The sequence below is a fragment of the Tenrec ecaudatus genome, chromosome 12, assembly GCF_050624435.1.
Source record: "Tenrec ecaudatus isolate mTenEca1 chromosome 12, mTenEca1.hap1, whole genome shotgun sequence".
NCBI lineage: Eukaryota > Metazoa > Chordata > Mammalia > Afrosoricida > Tenrecidae > Tenrec > Tenrec ecaudatus.
Genome location: NC_134541.1, coordinates 110,822,005 through 110,838,797, shown reverse-complemented (window position 1 = coordinate 110,838,797; position 16,793 = coordinate 110,822,005). Strand labels below are relative to the sequence as shown.

Here is a 16,793-nt window from a genome sequence, read left to right as displayed (position 1 = left end):
AGGGGCTCTGAACAAGGAGGAGCCAGCGTAAACCAGGGTCGTTCTGGGGAGATAGAGATTCGGGGTGTCCTGCTTTCCCAGGATCGGTGTCTCTGTCTTTCCCCAGGATAGAATCTCCCCTCTCCCTGGGACTTGGGGTCCCCTTTTCCTGGGACTCAGGTCTCCCCTTTCCATGGGCTCACACATCTCCTGCGCCCCCAGGAATGCTTTGAACGTGGTGAAGAACGACCTGATCGCCAAGGTGGACCAGCTGTCTGGGGAGCAGGAGGTGCTGCGTGGGGAGCTGGAGGCGGCCAGGCAGGCCAAGGGCAAGCTGGAGGGCCGAGTACGGGAGCTGGAGGAGGAGCTGCGCCGGTGCGTGCCTCCTGCCCCGCTCCTGGGCCTGTCTCCCTCCGGGGACTGGATTCTTGGGGCTCCCGTGCAGAAAAGGAATTGTGCTCTTGTTCCAGGGAGTCCCCTTCGGAGGGTGGGGTCCCAGGCCACTGCTGTGTCCTAAGTTTAGGTCAGCCTGGGTGGTGGTGGGCATGCTGTTTGGCCCTCCTGCCTGGCCCACTTCTTTCCAGGAAAAGGGAGGTGCCAGGGCAGTGCCCTCCCAAGCCTGACCACCTGCTTTGAGCCACCATGGGACCCACATCTGGGCTACAGGGGTGAGGGGCAGAGCCAGCCCTCATGTCCCGTGTATGTCCCCTTCTCCTACAGGGTGAAGTCTGAGGTCATCACTGCTCGACGGGAGCCCAAAGAAGAGGTGGAGGACGTGAGCAGCTGCCTCTGCACGGAGCTGGTACAGCCACCACCCATGGGGCCTGGCTCTTCCCCTCCTGCACTGCTGGCCCACATTTGAGGGGGCGTATCAGCCCTCCACCTGCCCCCCTCCCCATATGCCTAATTGTGCTGAGTGGGGTCACGGGTTCAGTGTCACCATGACTGTCCTGGGGAAAGTCTGCAGCCTCAGTGGCAGCTGCCTTTGTCCCTGACCCAACTCTGTATTAGAGTTCCTTCTAAGAGGCTCTCTGCCGCCCCCTCCCCCTGGGGGAAGACTTGGAGTGCAGAGCTTGCTGAGGTTGAGGGCCCAGCCCTTGGCCATCTCTCAGATCCCTGGAGTTGGCCATCTACTGAGCCTTGTGGTGACCAGGAGCCTGCAGGAAAAGTCCTGTGGAGAGGCCCCCTGTGACTGTGGCCCCAGCACCCCGCTGACACCCCCTCCCCCCAGGACAACATCCCCATGGCTCAGCGGCGCCGGTTCACTCGAGTGGAGATGGCTCGGGTGCTGATGGAGAGGAACCAGTACAAGGAGCGGCTGATGGAGCTCCAGGAGGCCGTGAGGTGGACCGAGATGATCAGGTGGGTCCTGGCCCTGCGGGCTGTGTGCCAGGGTCGGGGCCTGGCGGGATAAGAGCCCAGCCTGAGTGTGAGAACGCGCACAGCACAGCCACTATCCCTGTGTCCCACCCTGCAGAGCTTCCCGGGAGCACCCATCCGTCCAGGAGAAGAAGAAGTCCACCATCTGGCAGTTGTGAGTGGGGGACAGGTGGAACCAGGCAGGGGTGCGGGCTGCACGCCGGCCTGCCCTCAACCCCGGTCCCCCTCCCACCCCCAGCTTCAGCCGCCTGTTCAGCTCATCGTCCAGCCCCCCTCCGGCCAAGCGCACCTACCCGTCGGTGAACATCCACTACAAGTCGCCCACCGCCGCAGGCTTCAGTCAGCGCCGCGGCCACTCTGCCTGTCAGGTCTCGGCCGGCAGCCGCCCGCTAGAGTTCTTCCCTGATGAGTGAGCGCTGACCACCCCTCGCCCTCCAGGATTGCCCTTCTTCCGGGGTGCCCTTCTGTGGGGCATGTGGGATAGTCCAGGGTGCTGAAGCCAAGCCCGGGGGTCCCTGCAGACAGGCCTTAGGCCCAGTGCCCTTCCTGTGCCTGGGTGTGGCAGGCCAAGTTGAATCTGCAGACCACATGCACACACCTGAGGCCCCGTGGTCTTCCTGCAGCGACTGCACGTCGTCGGCGCGCCGCGAGCAGAAACGCGAGCAGTACCGCCAGGTGCGTGAGCATGTGCGCAACGACGACGGGCGCCTGCAGGCGTGTGGCTGGAGCCTGCCCGCCAAGTACAAGCAGGTAAGGGCGGGGCGGGGTCTGCACGCCCCCTGTGAGCCGTGAGCTGTGAGTTTGGTCAAGTAATCAAGTAGCAAGGGACTCGCTGGAGCCTGCGCACGTGCGGTCGTCCCTGACGCCCAGAGCCCCTGCTCCCCTCTGCTGCAGCTGAGCCCCAACGGGGGCCAGGAGGACACGCGCATGAAGAACGTGCCGGTGCCTGTGTACTGCCGCCCGCTGGTGGAGAAGGACCCCACCATGAAGGTGAGCCCTGCTGCCCACTGCGCTGCCTGCTGGACACTGGGCTCTGCAGAAAGTGGACCTCCGCCTTGGTCTTCCAGCTGTGGTGCGCTGCCGGCGTCAACCTGAGCGGGTGGAGGCCAAGCGAGGAGGACCCGGGGAACGGGATCAAGCCGGTGCCTGGCCGAGACCCCCTGACCTGTGACCGTGAGGTGGACGGTGAGGTCTCCAACAGCCTCCCATCTCCAGAGAAGAAGAAGGTGGGCGTGGTTATATGCCTGTGGCTTGCCCCAGCACTGTCTCACCGGGCGGGCGGGTGGCTTGGGGCCAGAAGCTCACGTTGACATCATAGTTTGCCCTGTGCTGTGCCCGCTGGCTCTGGCCACCTTGCCAGCAGGGGCGCAGCTGCATCCTTGGTCCCCGCAGGCAAAGGAGCTGCATGAGATGGACGCGACCTCCAGCAGAGTCTGGATCCTCACCAGCACGCTGAGCACCAGCAAGGTGGTGATCATCGATGCCAGCCAGCCGGGCACCGTGGTGGACCAGTTCAGCGTCTGCAATGCCCACGTGCTGTGCATCTCCAGCATCCCCGGTGAGCCCGTCAGGGCGGGGTGCAGAGGGAGTGCTGGGATGGGAGCTGAGGCTTTCTCTGCCCGGAGTCTCTGGAGAGGCAGGGCCAGTCTGTCAGACGCAGCAGGAGGGCTCCTGGGCAGGAGCTGAGAGCCCGCTCACCCCTCCCTCCCCAGCGGCCAGTGACAGCGACTACCCGCCTGGCGAGATCTTCCTGGATTGTGATGTGAACCCTGAGGAGCCTGGCACCGACGGGGTGCTGGCCGGGATCACACTGGTGGGCTGTGCCACCCGCTGCAACGTGCCCCGCAGCAACTGCTCCTCCCGAGGGGACACACCAGTGCTGGACAAGGGGCAGGGTGAGTCCCAGGGCGCAGGGCACCCCCTCCCCCGCCGGGAAACTGCTGCCCACACATGCTTACTCCTCCCTTCCACAGGGGAGGCGGCCGCCTTGGGCAATGGCAAGGTCCAGCCTGCCCCATCCACAGAGGAGGCCACGGAGGCCACGGAGGTGCCAGAGCCAGGACCCAGCGAGCCTGAAGCAGCCACAGCACGGCCCGGGCCCCTCACAGAGCATGTCTTCACCGACCCAGCACCCACACTGCCCCCCAGTACTCAGCCGGACAGGTGCACGATGGCGTCAGGGAGTGGGGCTGTGGGTCACGCTGGGCTACGTTCCACTGGATGGACAGAAATGGGGACAGGGCTGCCGGGTCACCCTGAAGCTGGGTCCTTCTTGCAGTGAGAAGGGGCCCGAGGCCGAGGCCAGCGGAGCCGAGCCAGAGCCCAGCGCAGACCCTGTTGGGGCCAGCAGCAGTGCGGCGCCCACCATGTGGCTGGGAGCCCAAAACGGCTGGTAGGGGCACTCTGGGTCTTCTGGGAGGGGGGGCATTGGCCGGGCTAGGCCTGCTCTGCCCTGACCGGCGCCCCTCTGTGTCCAGGCTCTATGTGCACTCGGCAGTGGCCAATTGGAAGAAGTGTCTGCACTCCATCAAGCTGAAGGACTCCGTGCTGAGCCTGGTGTAGGCGGGGCTGCGCGGGCGTGGGAAGGAGGGACAGAGGCCCGCCGGCATCCCCTTCTGCCCCCTCAGAACCTAAGCATGGCCTCTGCCCCCTCTCCAGCCACGTGAAAGGCCGAGTGCTGGTGGCCCTGGCTGATGGGACCCTGGCCGTCTTCCACCGAGGCGAAGGTGAGGCCTGGACCGGCAGGCTGGTCCCCCCCCTGTCCCGTCCCCCCCCCCCCCCGTCTCAGCCGGGCTGAGCCTTGTGCCCCACCCCCAGATGGCCAGTGGGACCTGAGCAACTACCACCTGCTGGACCTGGGCCACCCACACCACTCCATCCGCTGCATGGCCGTGGTGGACGACCGCGTGTGGTGCGGTTACCGCAACAAGGTGCACGTCATCCAGCCCAAAACCATGCAGATCGAGGCGAGTGACCGCGGGCGGGGGGTGGGGCCAGCATGGGGTGGTTTGGGGGCACCAGCTGAGCAGTCAAGCTTCAGAGCCAGGAGGGATCCGCCAACCTGGAGAGGGCATGGCACGGAGGGGTGGGGCTGGACCAGGTGGGCAGGAACCTTGGAGGGGGAGGGTGCTGGTGGCTGGGGCGGGCTCTGTGACTTGGTAGTTAGTTCCACGGTGGAGCAAAGGCCCTGGGGCTCAGAAGTGGCCCTGAGTCTGAGTGTGCATGTCATGGGTCTGCGTCTGCTGAGCCAGCGGGCTGCTCCCCTGAAGCCCAGGGGTTCAGTGCCAGGGCCCCACCCCACTGAGGCTGCGCTGCCTCATAGAAGTCATTCGATGCCCACCCGCGGAGGGAGAGCCAGGTGCGGCAGCTGGCGTGGATTGGTGATGGCGTGTGGGTCTCCATCCGCCTGGACTCCACCCTGCGGCTGTACCATGCCCACACCCACCAGCACCTGCAGGATGTGGACATCGAACCCTATGTCAGCAAGATGCTGGGTGAGGGCAGGGCAGACATGCCACTGACCCAAGGGTGGAGGGGGGGGCAGGTCAGCCTGGTGCAGCCCTCACCCCCACCCCTGCTCCCACAGGCACAGGCAAGCTGGGCTTCTCCTTCGTGCGCATCACGGCCCTGCTGATTGCCGGCAACCGCCTCTGGGTGGGCACAGGCAACGGGGTGGTCATCTCCATCCCACTGACGGAGAGTGAGTGTCTGGGACCCTGGGAGGGCAGGGTGGGTTGTGTAGGGGACGCACAGGGACACCAGCACTGGCCTCGTCCTCTGGCCTAGCCCCTTCTCTCTCTCCCCTCCTCCCAGCTGTAGTTCTGCACCGAGGCCAGCTCCTGGGGCTCCGAGGTAGGTCAGGGTGCTGAGTGGTGGGAGGGCAGTGGCCATGGGGGTCCTCCCAGCCCGCAGTCAGCCCCTCTGGGCTCCTCTGTCTGCAGCCAACAAGACATCTCCCACATCTGGGGAGGGTGCCCGCCCTGGGGGTGTCATCCACGTGTACGGTGATGACAGCAGCGACAGGTCAGCTAGCAGCTTCATCCCTTACTGCTCCATGGCCCAGGCCCAGCTTTGTTTCCACGGTCACCGGGACGCCGTCAAGTTCTTTGTCTCAGTGCCAGGTGGGGCAGCTGGGTTAACCTTACGGGCATATGGGGTGGAGTGCCTGCCATGCTGAGCCTCTTATCCCCACCCTGGGCCACCCTGCTGGGCATGCGGTGTGAAGTGCCTGGCCATGCTAAGCCCCTGTCCCCCCAGGGAATGTGTTGGCCACCCTCAACGGCAGCGTGCTTGACAGCCCGTCTGAGAGCCCAGGGGCCCCGGCCACCAGCACGGATACCACCGAGAGCCAGAAGTTGAGGAACGTGCTAGTGCTGAGTGGGGGAGAGGGCTACATCGACTTCCGCATTGGTGAGTGGGCAGACGATGGGGTGGGGTCAGGGGTGCAGGCTGGGCTCCCCCTCCCCCACTCATAGGCCTTCCTTGCAGGTGATGGTGAGGACGACGAGACCGAGGACGGCGGGGGGGACGGGAGTCAGGTGAAGCCCATACTGTCCAAGGCTGAGCGTAGCCACATCATCGTGTGGCAAGTCTCCTACAGCCCCGAGTGAAGTGAGCTGCCACCTCCCGCCCTCTGCCTGCTACGCAGGCCCAGCCCCAGCCTCTCAAACTGCAGCTTTCACCGCCCCTCCGGCCCTGGGCGGGCCAGTCTCTGAGGAGCTGCGTGGGATTCCCTTCCAGCAGCTCCTGGCCAGCGCCAGCCCACCCTCCTCAAGCCCCAGGGCCCCTCAGGGCTGGGGTTCCTCCGTGGGCCAGGCTGTGGGCAGTTCCTGCAGGGTCTACTCCCCGCCCAGGCATTTCCCAGAGCCCATTTGCCTTTGGCCCTGGGGGAGGGGGTCCCTGTCCTGTGTCCTGCTGCAGGGCTTGTGCCTGCAGCCAGCAACCAGCCTTCCCCAGGTTCCCCCTTCCTTGGCCTCCAGGCAGACCAGGCCCCTCCCCTGCTTGAGCACGTCCCCAGCCCCCCTCCCGGCAGCACGCCCCCAGGTTCCCAGGCCTCAGGAAGAAGGGCTCCCTCCGCAGCACTCAGGCCAGTCTCAGGCTGGGGGTCTGCCTGGCCGAGGGAGCTGAGCCGAGCTTAACATGTGACTAAGTGCCTAGGGTTGGCCGGGCAGCCTGCCCTCCTTGAGGGCAGCAGATGGGCTGCAGGGCAGGTGCCCAGGGCTCAGGTTGAGGCCACCCAGCGGGGCGCTAGGTGTATGTGTGGGTGTGTGTGGAGGTAGGCATGGCCCCTGCCCACCTCCCCCGTGGACAGGCCTTGCTTGCTGCCCCCAGACCTCAGTCTCCCCTTCCTTACACAAGGAATCACCAGTGCGCCCATCCCCCTGCCCAGCTGGCCACCATGGCAGCGGGGCCACTGCAGGCTTCTCCTCCACTGTGACGTATGTACTGCCCCTTGTTGCCCCTGAAGGGCTGTGAAGCAACGGGGTGAGCTGGTGGTGCACCTGGTGAAGGCGCGCGTCAATTCCCCCTAGGCTTTGGCCTTGCAAGCCACCCAAGTCCTGTCCTGTTCCGTGTGTAATAAACGTCTCCAAACTGTCCTGTCTTGGTCCATGCCGGGCCAGCGTCCAGAGCTGCCTTCCTTTATTGTCGCAGGGAAATGGGGTACCACGCCTGGGCGGGAAGCAGTGGTCAGTAGTTTGGGGAGTCACACTTTGAGGGGCCCCTGGGCAGAGAGGCCCCACCTCAGTGTCCCTGGGCTCTGCTGCAGGTTAGCAGAACACAGCTGTCTAGCACAGTGACATGTCCACCAAGGTCATGCTGCCGGCTTGTGCAGCAGGGGCCTTCCAGGGGCCCCACGGGCAGGCCCAGCGCCGGCGTCGCCCCAGAAGCCACCTACTCGTACAGCCAGTGCGCGGCGCTGTCCTCCCAGCACAGCAGCTCCGCGGCGTCGAACCAAAGCGCTATCTCGCGTCGAGCGCTCTCCACCGAGTCGCTGCCGTGAATCACGTTCCTGCAGGGAGGAGGCGTGAGCGCTCGTCCTGCAGGGGGGGGGGGGCGCCGGGAGGGGCGCAGTCGCTTCCTGAATGCCTTACTTGCCGATCTCCACGCAGAAATCCCCTCGGATGGTCCCCGGCATCGCGTCGGCTGGGTCGGTGGCCCCAATGAGCGCCCGAGAGGCTCGGACCACGTCCAGCCCCTGCCACACCTGCAGAGGTCTAGCGTCAGCGGGCGGGCGGGCCGTGCCGTGCGGGGGCCGCGTGCCCTGCACTCACCATGGCCACCACTGGGCCCGAGCCCATGTAGCGCACCAGGCGCCCGTAGAAGGGCCGCGTGCGCAGCTCGGTGTAGTGTTCTCGCAGCAAGTCCTCGGAGGCCTGCGGGAACGCGCTATGGGTCAGCGGCGGCCCCGACCTCGCCCCGAGGGCGCCCCGGGCGCCCGGCCTCACTCACCTGCACCAGCTTCAGCGCCACCAGCTTGAAGCCCTTCCGCTCGAAGCGCCGCACGATCTCGCCCACCAGTCGTCGCTGCACGCCGTCAGGCTTCACGGCCACGAAGGTGCGCTCGTGCACGCCGCTGCAGCCTGCGGACCCGCATCCCCGCCCTGGGTCCGCTGCAGCCCGCCTGGCCCGGCCCGCGCCCGGCGCCCTCCGCCCGGCCCCACCCGCCCTGGGCGGTCTCTGGGCACTCCAGGGCCCTCGGCTTACCCGCTGGGAAGAGGTTAGCGAAGATGGTCAGCACCAGGCAGATCATGATGGCGGCGGCGGCGGCGGCGGCGGCGGCGGCGGGGAGGACTGAGCGCGGGCTCCGCGGGGCCGGGGCGGGGCCTAGACGTAAAGGGGCGGCGACTGTTGCACGGATGCGGGAAGACGCGAGCCGGGAGCTCCGAACTCTGGCGCGGTCACTTCCGGCACCGGGTCTCGGAGCCGCCTGAGCTCTCCCTGCAGCGCGAACCGCCGCCTGCCGTCTGACAGGTCGGTGTCCGCGGCCCCGCGCCTCTCCACGCAGGGCGGTTATTCCTCGGTAGAGCCGGCTCTCCCTTCCCCGCCGCCCTGCAAACCGCTTGTCTGGCACCCCGAAACCCGAGACTCAGAAAGCACAGCACGTGGTAGTTCAGTGGCCTTTATTCGCGTCCACAGCCTAGCTCTGAACATACGAGGGAAGGAAGCCCTCCCCGGGAGATGCTGGCCACCAGTCCACTAGCGTCCAGGGGCATCCAGACACTTGAGGGGGGAACCAGTCCGCCCCCGCCCTCCAACACCAAGAGGCACAGTCAGTCAGACTCAAGACGTGGTTATCGCATCCCAACTCTCGGGGGGCTGCTGAGTCCGAGCAGCCGGCCGGTCCTGACTCTTTAGACGGGCGTGCCCTTGGCCCTGCCTTTGTCCTCCTGTTTGGCGGGGTAGTCCCAGGGCCTGACGGGCACCCTCTCCAGATTAAGCATGGGCTCCTCCGAACTGGCGTCCCCCCGCTTCTGCCGCTCGGCCAGGATCATGGCTCTGAGGAGGGGAGGGTAGGGCACGCAGCGCGGGGGCTCCTTGTTGGGGGGCGTAAACGCGGTGAAGGCTGCCTCTTCATGCTTGGGCACCAGCCGCCAGTCGTGGTACATGACCTGTTCCATCTCCCGGGGCTCGCTTTCCGTCTGGCCTGGGGAAAGAAGGCCAGCGGTTCACTGCACCCCTTCTAACCCAAAGCCTGGGACCCGCGCCGTCCTAGTGTCCCGCTCCCCCCACCCTTACCTTTGAAGGTCAGGACGCCCCAGGCTCTGCCGTGGTCCAAGTTCTGAAAAGCAGGGACAAAGCGAGTGAGCTTAGCCAGCGGGTCACCCGCTCTCCTCCAAAGGTTAAGTAGACGCCTCTCCCAGGTTGGGGTGAGAGTGGGATGGGGTGGAGGGGGTGCACGCACCTGCGCCGTATAGTCGGGTTGGACGCGCGTCAGACGCCAGTAGCACGGTTCATCGTGCTGCCACAGCCACGACTTGCGCGTGACCAGGCGGCCGATGCCGAAGGACGGCAGGCGGCCGAGGAGCTGCAGCAGGCGGCTCTCGCGGCGCACGTCCGCACTGGCCCGCAGGGGTAGCCGGCGGCCCGACAGCGGCCGCGTCAGCGTCTCGTAGTCCAGGGCGTAGAGCTGCGAGTCACTCGGCCGCTCCCGCTGCTCCCGCAGGGCCCGCACGCGCTTGGCCATCTCGGCGATCAGCCGCGGGCGGACCTTCTTGCGCGCCATACTGCGTCCCCACTGTGGTCCGTACCCTCCGCGCTCCGGTCGGACGCCGCTGCCGCCCAGCGCCGGAAGGCCCGCCCCCGCCGGAAGCGGCCGGTGTCCCCTCCAAAGGCGTCCGGGCGCGGCCGGAAGTGGCGCGGCGGGAGAGCCATGGCAAAGGCCGGAGCCACTGGGAGCTCGGGGTCGCGGGGCGGGGGCCGCGGTCGGGGCCAGCGGCGGACCCCGACGTGGGAGATCTCGGACTCAGACACCGAAGGCCCTATGCGTTCGGTGGCTGCCGTTAAGGTCCCGGAGCCGAAGGAGGAGCGCAGAGCGACAGCCGAAGCGCTGCGTCCCGAGCAAGCCCTGCGGCGCCTGGTGGTACGCGTGGACCCAGGTGCGCGTGGGCAGCCCCGCTCCTGGAGCTCGGCTTTGGGGGCTCCCCTTAACCTCAGCCCCCAGAGACCCCAGCGCCAGGGGTACGCTGGTTACAGCGCTCGGCTGCCAGGTTGGAGCTCACTAGCCACCCCTCTACGGGAGTAAGATGCTGCTGTCAGCTCCCAGATCTCCGGGCAGTTCTACTCTGTCCAGCTAGTTAGTGCAAGCGCCTAGACGGTAGTAGCTTCGGCTCTTTGACCCTGCCGTCTTCAGGTCGCCCTGGTCCAATGCTGGTGGGAAGAGCCAGGCGGCCAGTGGTTCCCAAGGCAAGCCCTGGCTGGATTCCCAACTGCCCTGCAGCTCTGCTGCAGCCCAGCCAGCTCGCCTGGGAGTCGGGTGACAGGAGTGCTTCCCTCCCTCCCGCGCTGCCCCAGCTGTCCTAGAAGACACTGGCTCAGATGTCCTCCTGGAAGCCCTGGGCGCCCTGGGCTGTGACCACCGCATCGAGCCCCAGCCACATGCCCGGAGCCTGAGCTGGAGCCGCCTGAAGCCAGACCCTTGTCCTGGAGGCGTGAGTGTCTGCGCATGCCTGCAGGTGCTATCCAAGGACCCTGGAAAGTAGCTGTACCTGTGCTGGGTGGTGCGGGCGGCTCATTTCCTACTGGCCAGGGAGGCCTGGGTGGCCATTGTTTTATGACCAGGGATGTCCCTACAGGTGCCCCTTGAGGTGTGGGCTTCCCACGAGCAGGAGCTGCTACTGTTGGTGCACCCGGAGGACTTTCTGCAGGGCGTCGCCCAGCTGACCCAGGTGCTCCTCTGGCACAGCATCTTAAACACAGCATAGCCATTAACCACAAGGCGCACAGATTCTAAAGTGGCGGCTGTCTGCTCCTGTAGTAATTTGTAATCTCATTAGTCTGGGACGCATTCTCTGTCCTACAGGGTTGCTGCCAGTTGGGAGGAACTCATGGGCAGTAGGCTTGGTTTGGAGAACAGGTCATTTGGTGCAAGCCCTGGGGAGGAGAGGGGAGGTGCCAGGCAAGACCAGGGGTACTCGTGGAACAGGATGGACCAATCACCCACTTGGCTTTGGCCTGAGGAGAGTGCTTATTGGGCACCTGGCAAAGGCTGCTGGGAAGGCTAGGATGTGACCTCGGGGACAGCCTTCTGAGGTGCTTGCATCTGGTCCTGCAGCTGTCAGAGCCCGCCTGCACAGTTCCCTGGATGTGTCCCCAGAGCGCCACCAGGCCCCACCTGGCTGTCATAGGGCTGGAGGCCCACCTGTGGTACAGTCCCTGCCCCCTCTAGGGCTGGCTGGGAGGACACCATGGGAGGGTGGCCCAGGAAGGTGGGAGCTGAAGCTTGTCCCTTTGTTATGCAGTGTCCAGGGGGGGCAATGGCCACCAGAGAGACCAGCAGGACCCCGTGCTGAATGGACTGTTGGCTGGCCTCAGGTGGAAGAGGTAAGGGCCGTCTGGAGATGCTGGGTGGCACCCACACTTGATCTGCAGTGGCGCCTGGGTCCCTCCTCCCCTCTGAGGGGCTATTGCCTGTCACCACCCACAGGCTCTGGTGCTCCTGCAGCTCGGGGCAGGCCTGGACGTGCTGCTGGCAGCCTCCTGGCAGGAGCTAAGTGAACATGTGTGCGCTGTCACCAGGGCTCTCGCCCAGCGCCCCTACAAGTACGTCTCCCCCAGGCGAGGCTCCACAGGGCCTCGAGGCAGGGTGGCCAGTTGTGGGACCAGCCCCTGGATGGCTGCCTGCACTGTCCCCACAGGCAACTCCGGGAGGCCCAGGCCTTTTCCTTCTGCACAGCCGGGCGCTGGGCTGCTGGTGAGCGAGTCGCCAGAGACGGCCGGGGGCTGCGGGGGACCTGGTGTCGGCAGATCCAGCAGTTCAACAGAGTGAGCCCCACAGTGGCCAATGCTGTCGTCACTGCTTTCCCCTCCCCCCGCCTTCTGCAGCAGGTGAGGCACCCCCACCCTGACACCCAGATGGAGATCCTTGCCCCTACCCCACTCACCTGCATCCCCACCCTAGGCATATGCAGCCTGCAGCTCAGACCAGGCGCGGCTGGCCCTACTGGCGGACCTTCCTGTGGAGCAGGGCCGGGATGGGCGGCCCCGCAGGGTGGGACCCGACCTCTCAAGACGCCTCTGCCTCTTCCTGACCACATCCAATCCCGACCTTCTGCTGGACCTGGGCTCCTGAGCGCCCTTGCCTGGGCAGTGCACAGCACTTGAAGTAAGGATCATTGGCAACCAGGGGAGGGCTCGGCCAGCTGAAGGTTCTGGCCTTGGCCTTAGCCAACCTGGCTCCAGGGAACCAGGTTTGGGCTGCAGGGGAGATGCTGTAGGTGCCACGGTGTAGAGGGAGGGGCCTCAGACAACCTGACCGCACAGGACTGCCACCACCACCCCAGAGCCCAAGAAGGTCCCCCCTGGCCTTGCCGCGAGGCACAGCTGTGGGGCCCTCAAATAGAAACCTCCTGTTTATTGCAGCGATAAGTCTCTGAGGAGGGGCAGCAGCCGGCGACATGCAAAGCAGCAGAAGGGCCAGGCCCCGACCCCAAGGTCCAGGCAGCGGGGAGGCCTGCGGGCCCCAGGCCCTCTTCTGCACACAACCGGCAGCCGACCCGGGGTCAGTGGAGTGGACTCACCAAGCCCATGGTCCAGCAGAGGAAGGAGTGGACGACCCCCCATTCCTGCCCCTTCCTCCCCTCCTGCTGCCGCATGGCTCGGGCTGAAGGAGCGAGCGGCTGTCGCAGGTCCTGGCTGAGAGCAGTCTCACTGAGCAGCACTCAGGTCTGGCGACAGCGCTTCTGCCGGCAGGGCCTGGCCTCGGCCGTGGGTGGCCTGTGTCGGCTGCAACTCATGCTCAGCACCCAGCCCAGCTGGTGGCGCAGCACCTGCTTGAGGCCAGGCGGCAGGGGCAGGCCCTCCAGTGTGTCCCCCGAGTCAGGCCACAGCTGGCGCAGGCGGTAGCAGCACAGGAACTGCAGCGAGGTGGTGCTGGCGCAGGAGCGGATGAGCTTCATGCTGCTCTTGGCGGCCGTCGAGCACACCATCGGGTAGAACTTCCTGTTCTGCAGCCTGGTGGCCGCCACGCCTGTGGGGAGGCTCAGCTCAGCCCAACCTGGTGCCGCCCGCCGGCTCCCACCCCACCCCACCCATCCCCCACCTCACCAATGCACTTGCGGTTCTTGAAGAAGGTGAGCCGCCCGTGCCAGGCGTCCAGGTGCACACCGATGATGGAGCCCTGGCCAAAGCGAGACGAGAAACTCCTCTTGTCCCCTCGGTGATGCAGGAGCCCTGGGGTGGGCAGGGCATCAGCACCTAGTCCCGCAACTGCTCCCAAAGCCCCCCACCCCAGCCACCCTGTGTCTCCATGCACCCGTGTACGAGAGGCCCCAGCTGTCCTCGTCTCTGCCCAGCAGGCTACAGAAGCTGTGCTGGTACTTGTCCAGCTCCACGTCCGACGTCCCAATGCCCACCATCTGAAAGAGGCCAGCAGGGGGCGTGTGGGGCTGGGCCTGGGGAAGCCCCCCACACCCGCCCTGCTCTCCCCCACCGGCCGGCCAGCCACTCACCATATCGGTGCCGTACACGGGAGAGGTCATCTTGATCTCCCAGAAGTGCTGGCCCTCCCCCAGCGCCTTGGTGCCCCGGATGGCTGCTGTTCCACAGCTATACTCCGCATGGAAGCTGACCTTGCGGCCGTCACCGCTCAGGAGGGTGGCGGAGGACTTGTTCAGGTCATCCCAGACCCAGTCAAAGTCTGCAGGGCCCGGGCACAGTGAGGCTGGGCACCCCTGCACCCCCCACCCCCAGTCCCCCGTGCCCCCCCTGGGCACTCACGCTCGTCCTCCTCCCCGCAGCGACAGTCCTTGCCACGGTGGGTGCTGTGGCTGCCGCAGAAGGCGGCCTCACTCTGGCCCTCACAGTCGCAGAAGGACTCCCCGGTCACGGGCACGGCGCTGGGGATGGGCGGCGGCAGGGACGCAAACTCGGGGTCTGAGTCCGAGTCACTGTGCTGGAAAAGAAGATGGGCCAGGGTCATCAATCCATTGGTCCCTTGGCCCTGGGGCCCAGCCGGCCTGCCCCAAGTGTCTCAGTTCTGTCTCCCTGCTCTGCCACCACAAAAGCCCCACTGTGGTCCCAGGAGGATGGGGGTGGTGTGTGTATGTGTCTCGTGATGCGGTTTAGCAGGTAGACTGCTCACTACACAGGCCTGTTTCACAGCTGCCCTGCACTGCGCCCAGACAAGCTACTTAGCACTGTGCCAGCCCACGGCATCGCAGGTTCCACCCTGCCCCTGCTACCCCTGAGGGCAAACACCCCCCATGGAGTCCACCAGCCTCCTCAAGCGCTTTCTTTTGCTGTGGCCCAGCCCAAGGACACTGTTCCCCAGCTCCATGTCTTCGAGTTCTTTAAGCTCCAATATTTGTCACCTGTCCCCCACAGCCACACACAGCAACTAAGTCAATGAGGATAGAGACAGAGCTGCCTCAAGCTGATGTAAACAAATGGACCCCGAGCCACAAGGGAGACCAGGGGGAGGAAAGAAGAATTCATAGAAGGTGTCACGGCCAGCCTAACCTGCTTGTAGAATAGTTTCAGAGCAGAACCCATCTAGACAGAGCAAGCAGCCCTGGGGCCACAATCCCCACTGCGGCCTCTGCCCCATCACGTGAACCCCAGCCTCCAAAGACCCACCCACAGGCAGACAGAAAAACACACCAGTGTGTCAGTGTCACATCCTGCATCCCACAGAGCTGAGTCTGTCACCTACTGACAACGGTGGGGGTGGGGCAGGAATGTAGGGTGGCCAAGCCCCAGGCCACTGATCCAAGCCTGCTCTCTCAGCCCAGGTCACCTAGACACCCGGGTGACAGGAGCCTGGCGCCTGCTTTGTCAGCATAAAACCAACTGAGAGCCTCCATGTCCCAGTGGGCCCACCCCTCCACCGGCCTGACTTGGCTGGGGCGAGACAACCTGAGCCAGGACACAAGCGTCTCCCAGGCCACCTCCATGAGCCGTCCTGATCACCCAGAACCAAAGCTCTCGGCATGCACGGAATTCAGTACCTCCATCTGAACAGACCAAGGAAACACCTGGGCAGGCAGTTCACAAGGAATGCGAGTGGGATGATGACAGGAAAGCCCACCCACTCGGGCATCCTCCACCTCCCAACCCAAGATGCCCACTCCCCACAGGAACCTACTTGCCCATCAGAGTCATAGCCCCAGTTAGCAGTGCCAGCCAGAGCCACAGCCCGGGCATCGGCGTCTCGACGGGCTGCACTCAGGACAAAATGCCATGCCCGGCTGCTCCGGGGCCGCCTGGCCATACTGGAGAGGACCTGGAAGGAAACAGCAGACAGCCTAGGTGACTGGGAAGACCCCTGGGTACCACTCTGCCCCCTGCCAGCTCCCAGCTGTCCTGCTCCCCAAGATGCCAGGGCTCTGGGACCCTGACGGAGGGGTCCACACCTCAGTCCAGTAGCTGAGTGCCTCGAGGAAGTGCAGGCAGACAGTGTGCACAGCTCTCCACAGCACCTCCAGGCCCATCTCCTGCCGAACTCCGACTTCCCTACCCGAGGTCACCCATCACCCAGCGGGCATCTCCAGCCTCCACTGGCACCGCCTCCAATGTCCACTCGGGCAAATGGAATCTCCAACCACCCACTTCCTCATACCAGACACCAGGGAGTCATCCCTGCCCCAACTCACTCGTCACCTGTCCAAGTTCCTGTCCTTGCCCTCCACCTGCACCTCTGCCTCAAACAACCTTAGCATTCCAGCAGGCCCGCACATTGTTTTGGGGATAAAACAGCAGAACTGAACACAACCGCCTGTGTCCTCAGCTTCTTGGGGCCACAATCCTGCCCTTGTCTCCGTCCGGGCCAGCAGCTGTCCTGTCCTGTCCTACCCTCTCCCGGCTGCACTCACAGCCAGTGGTCCTACTCAACTTCGGTGGTCACTTCGACCCACGCGTGGTGCTCTGCCCGAGATGCTAGCCCGCCTGACCCAGAGGGGCGCGCGGTTGAATGAATGAGCCGCCAGCTGCAGACGCGTGGCCGCAGGCCCGGGATGGTCAGCCAGACCCCGCCCTGGACCGTGCTTCCACGGGGAGGTCCACGTGGCCCAGGCTAAATGAATGACCCGCGGCGGCGGAGGGCCGCTGACAAAGCCGGGATGGCATTTCTCGGGTTCCCGGGCTCATCCCGCACTCAGCTTCGGGGGGCTGTTTCCGGACGCTGCCCTTCCAGGCGCGGTAAGGAGGCATCTGGAGGCAACCCGGCGCAGCCGCGTCCCGTAGGCAGGCGCTGAACCACAGGCTCCGGGAGCGGCCCACCGGCCGCCGGGAAACAAAGGCCGGGCTCCTCTGCGCGGTCAGCGCGCCGCCCGCGGGGTCGGGGCGCTCACCTGGGGCTGCTCCGCCGCCGCCGCCGCGCTCCCCGCCGGCCGTGACCCACTTTCCGCTCAGGCGAGACGTAAACAATCCCCGCCCCGCGCCGCATTGGCCCGGCCGCCGGGGGCGGGCTTCCTGGGGCTCCGGCCGGAGGGCGGTGCTCGCGGGTCCTGCCTCCCGCCGACAGGCTGCCGCGCCCGTCAGTCCGAATACGACCTCTCTATTGGCCAGGCCTGGGTGAGGCGGTCCGCGCGCCCATTGGACGAGTCGCGGGCGGGAGGCCGACCAGGAAGTGGGTTCAACTCCTGACATCATCCGGCGCCGGAAGCCAGCTCGGGCGGACTGATTGGCTAGGCGCTGTGTCGGGGAGCCTATGGAGGGGGAGCCGGGAGGCGGGCTCGCGCTGCCGACTGGCCCGACGGCTGATCACTCCCGCTGCGGGG

General features: G+C 65.7%; 5 protein-coding genes across 9 annotated transcripts in view; 2 read left to right on the top strand and 3 right to left on the bottom strand.

Annotated features, from left to right (window-relative positions):
* The window catches only part of MAPK8IP3 (mitogen-activated protein kinase 8 interacting protein 3), a 44,177-nt gene extending 37,227 nt beyond the window's left edge, over positions 1–6,950 (top strand). For all 3 annotated transcript variants that reach the window (XM_075564504.1, XM_075564503.1, XM_075564502.1), the window contains 21 exons: positions 202–354; positions 700–781; positions 1,211–1,341; positions 1,457–1,513; positions 1,598–1,768; positions 1,983–2,109; positions 2,254–2,349; positions 2,427–2,585; positions 2,752–2,917; positions 3,072–3,254; positions 3,333–3,522; positions 3,638–3,751; positions 3,837–3,917; positions 4,018–4,085; positions 4,177–4,325; positions 4,682–4,853; positions 4,946–5,059; positions 5,173–5,211; positions 5,301–5,480; positions 5,617–5,769; positions 5,848–6,950. In XM_075564504.1, the coding sequence (XP_075420619.1) occupies positions 202–354; positions 700–781; positions 1,211–1,341; positions 1,457–1,513; positions 1,598–1,768; positions 1,983–2,109; positions 2,254–2,349; positions 2,427–2,585; positions 2,752–2,917; positions 3,072–3,254; positions 3,333–3,522; positions 3,638–3,751; positions 3,837–3,917; positions 4,018–4,085; positions 4,177–4,325; positions 4,682–4,853; positions 4,946–5,059; positions 5,173–5,211; positions 5,301–5,480; positions 5,617–5,769; positions 5,848–5,969 (2,707 nt within the window). In that variant the 3' untranslated portion in view covers positions 5,970–6,950. The remainder of the gene's footprint in view (positions 1–201; positions 355–699; positions 782–1,210; positions 1,342–1,456; positions 1,514–1,597; positions 1,769–1,982; positions 2,110–2,253; positions 2,350–2,426; positions 2,586–2,751; positions 2,918–3,071; positions 3,255–3,332; positions 3,523–3,637; positions 3,752–3,836; positions 3,918–4,017; positions 4,086–4,176; positions 4,326–4,681; positions 4,854–4,945; positions 5,060–5,172; positions 5,212–5,300; positions 5,481–5,616; positions 5,770–5,847) is intronic.
* Positions 6,951–6,959: 9 nt separating this feature from the next.
* Positions 6,960–8,398, bottom strand: NME3 (NME/NM23 nucleoside diphosphate kinase 3). The gene is made up of 5 exons (XM_075564501.1): positions 8,065–8,398; positions 7,810–7,940; positions 7,632–7,733; positions 7,452–7,564; positions 6,960–7,369 (listed from the first exon to the last, which is right to left on the bottom strand). Exons 1-5 carry the CDS (start codon positions 8,108–8,110, stop codon positions 7,252–7,254), a joined length of 510 nt encoding a protein of 169 aa, XP_075420616.1. The 5' UTR covers positions 8,111–8,398; the 3' UTR covers positions 6,960–7,251.
* A 65-nt stretch (positions 8,399–8,463) lies between these two features.
* Positions 8,464–9,639, bottom strand: MRPS34 (mitochondrial ribosomal protein S34). The gene is made up of 3 exons (XM_075564500.1): positions 9,263–9,639; positions 9,097–9,139; positions 8,464–9,004 (listed from the first exon to the last, which is right to left on the bottom strand). Exons 1-3 carry the CDS (start codon positions 9,581–9,583, stop codon positions 8,712–8,714), a joined length of 657 nt encoding a protein of 218 aa, XP_075420615.1. The 5' UTR covers positions 9,584–9,639; the 3' UTR covers positions 8,464–8,711.
* EME2 (essential meiotic structure-specific endonuclease subunit 2) lies at positions 9,269–16,223 on the top strand. Of its 2 annotated transcripts, XM_075564498.1 has the most exons (9): positions 9,269–9,956; positions 10,372–10,508; positions 10,653–10,745; positions 11,132–11,223; positions 11,319–11,400; positions 11,504–11,619; positions 11,715–11,904; positions 11,978–12,181; positions 12,439–16,217. In XM_075564498.1, exons 1-8 carry the CDS (start codon positions 9,731–9,733, stop codon positions 12,146–12,148), a joined length of 1,107 nt encoding a protein of 368 aa, XP_075420613.1. In that variant the 5' UTR covers positions 9,269–9,730; the 3' UTR covers positions 12,149–12,181; positions 12,439–16,217. The 2 variants fall into 2 exon arrangements, with proteins under 2 accessions (XP_075420613.1, XP_075420614.1); XM_075564499.1 differs by having other exon boundaries at positions 9,442–9,956; positions 11,715–12,181; positions 12,439–16,223.
* On the bottom strand, positions 12,416–16,481 carry SPSB3 (splA/ryanodine receptor domain and SOCS box containing 3). 2 transcript variants are annotated; one of them, XM_075564496.1, is made up of 7 exons: positions 16,365–16,481; positions 15,161–15,298; positions 13,795–13,969; positions 13,527–13,714; positions 13,331–13,433; positions 13,123–13,248; positions 12,416–13,045 (listed from the first exon to the last, which is right to left on the bottom strand). In XM_075564496.1, the coding sequence occupies exons 2-7, from the start codon at positions 15,284–15,286 to the stop codon at positions 12,738–12,740; spliced, it is 1,026 nt and encodes a 341-aa protein (XP_075420611.1). In that variant the 5' UTR covers positions 15,287–15,298; positions 16,365–16,481; the 3' UTR covers positions 12,416–12,737. The 2 variants fall into 2 exon arrangements, with proteins under 2 accessions (XP_075420611.1, XP_075420610.1); XM_075564495.1 differs by lacking the exon at positions 16,365–16,481 and adding an exon at positions 15,429–16,330.
* Positions 16,482–16,793: the final 312 nt, after the last annotated feature.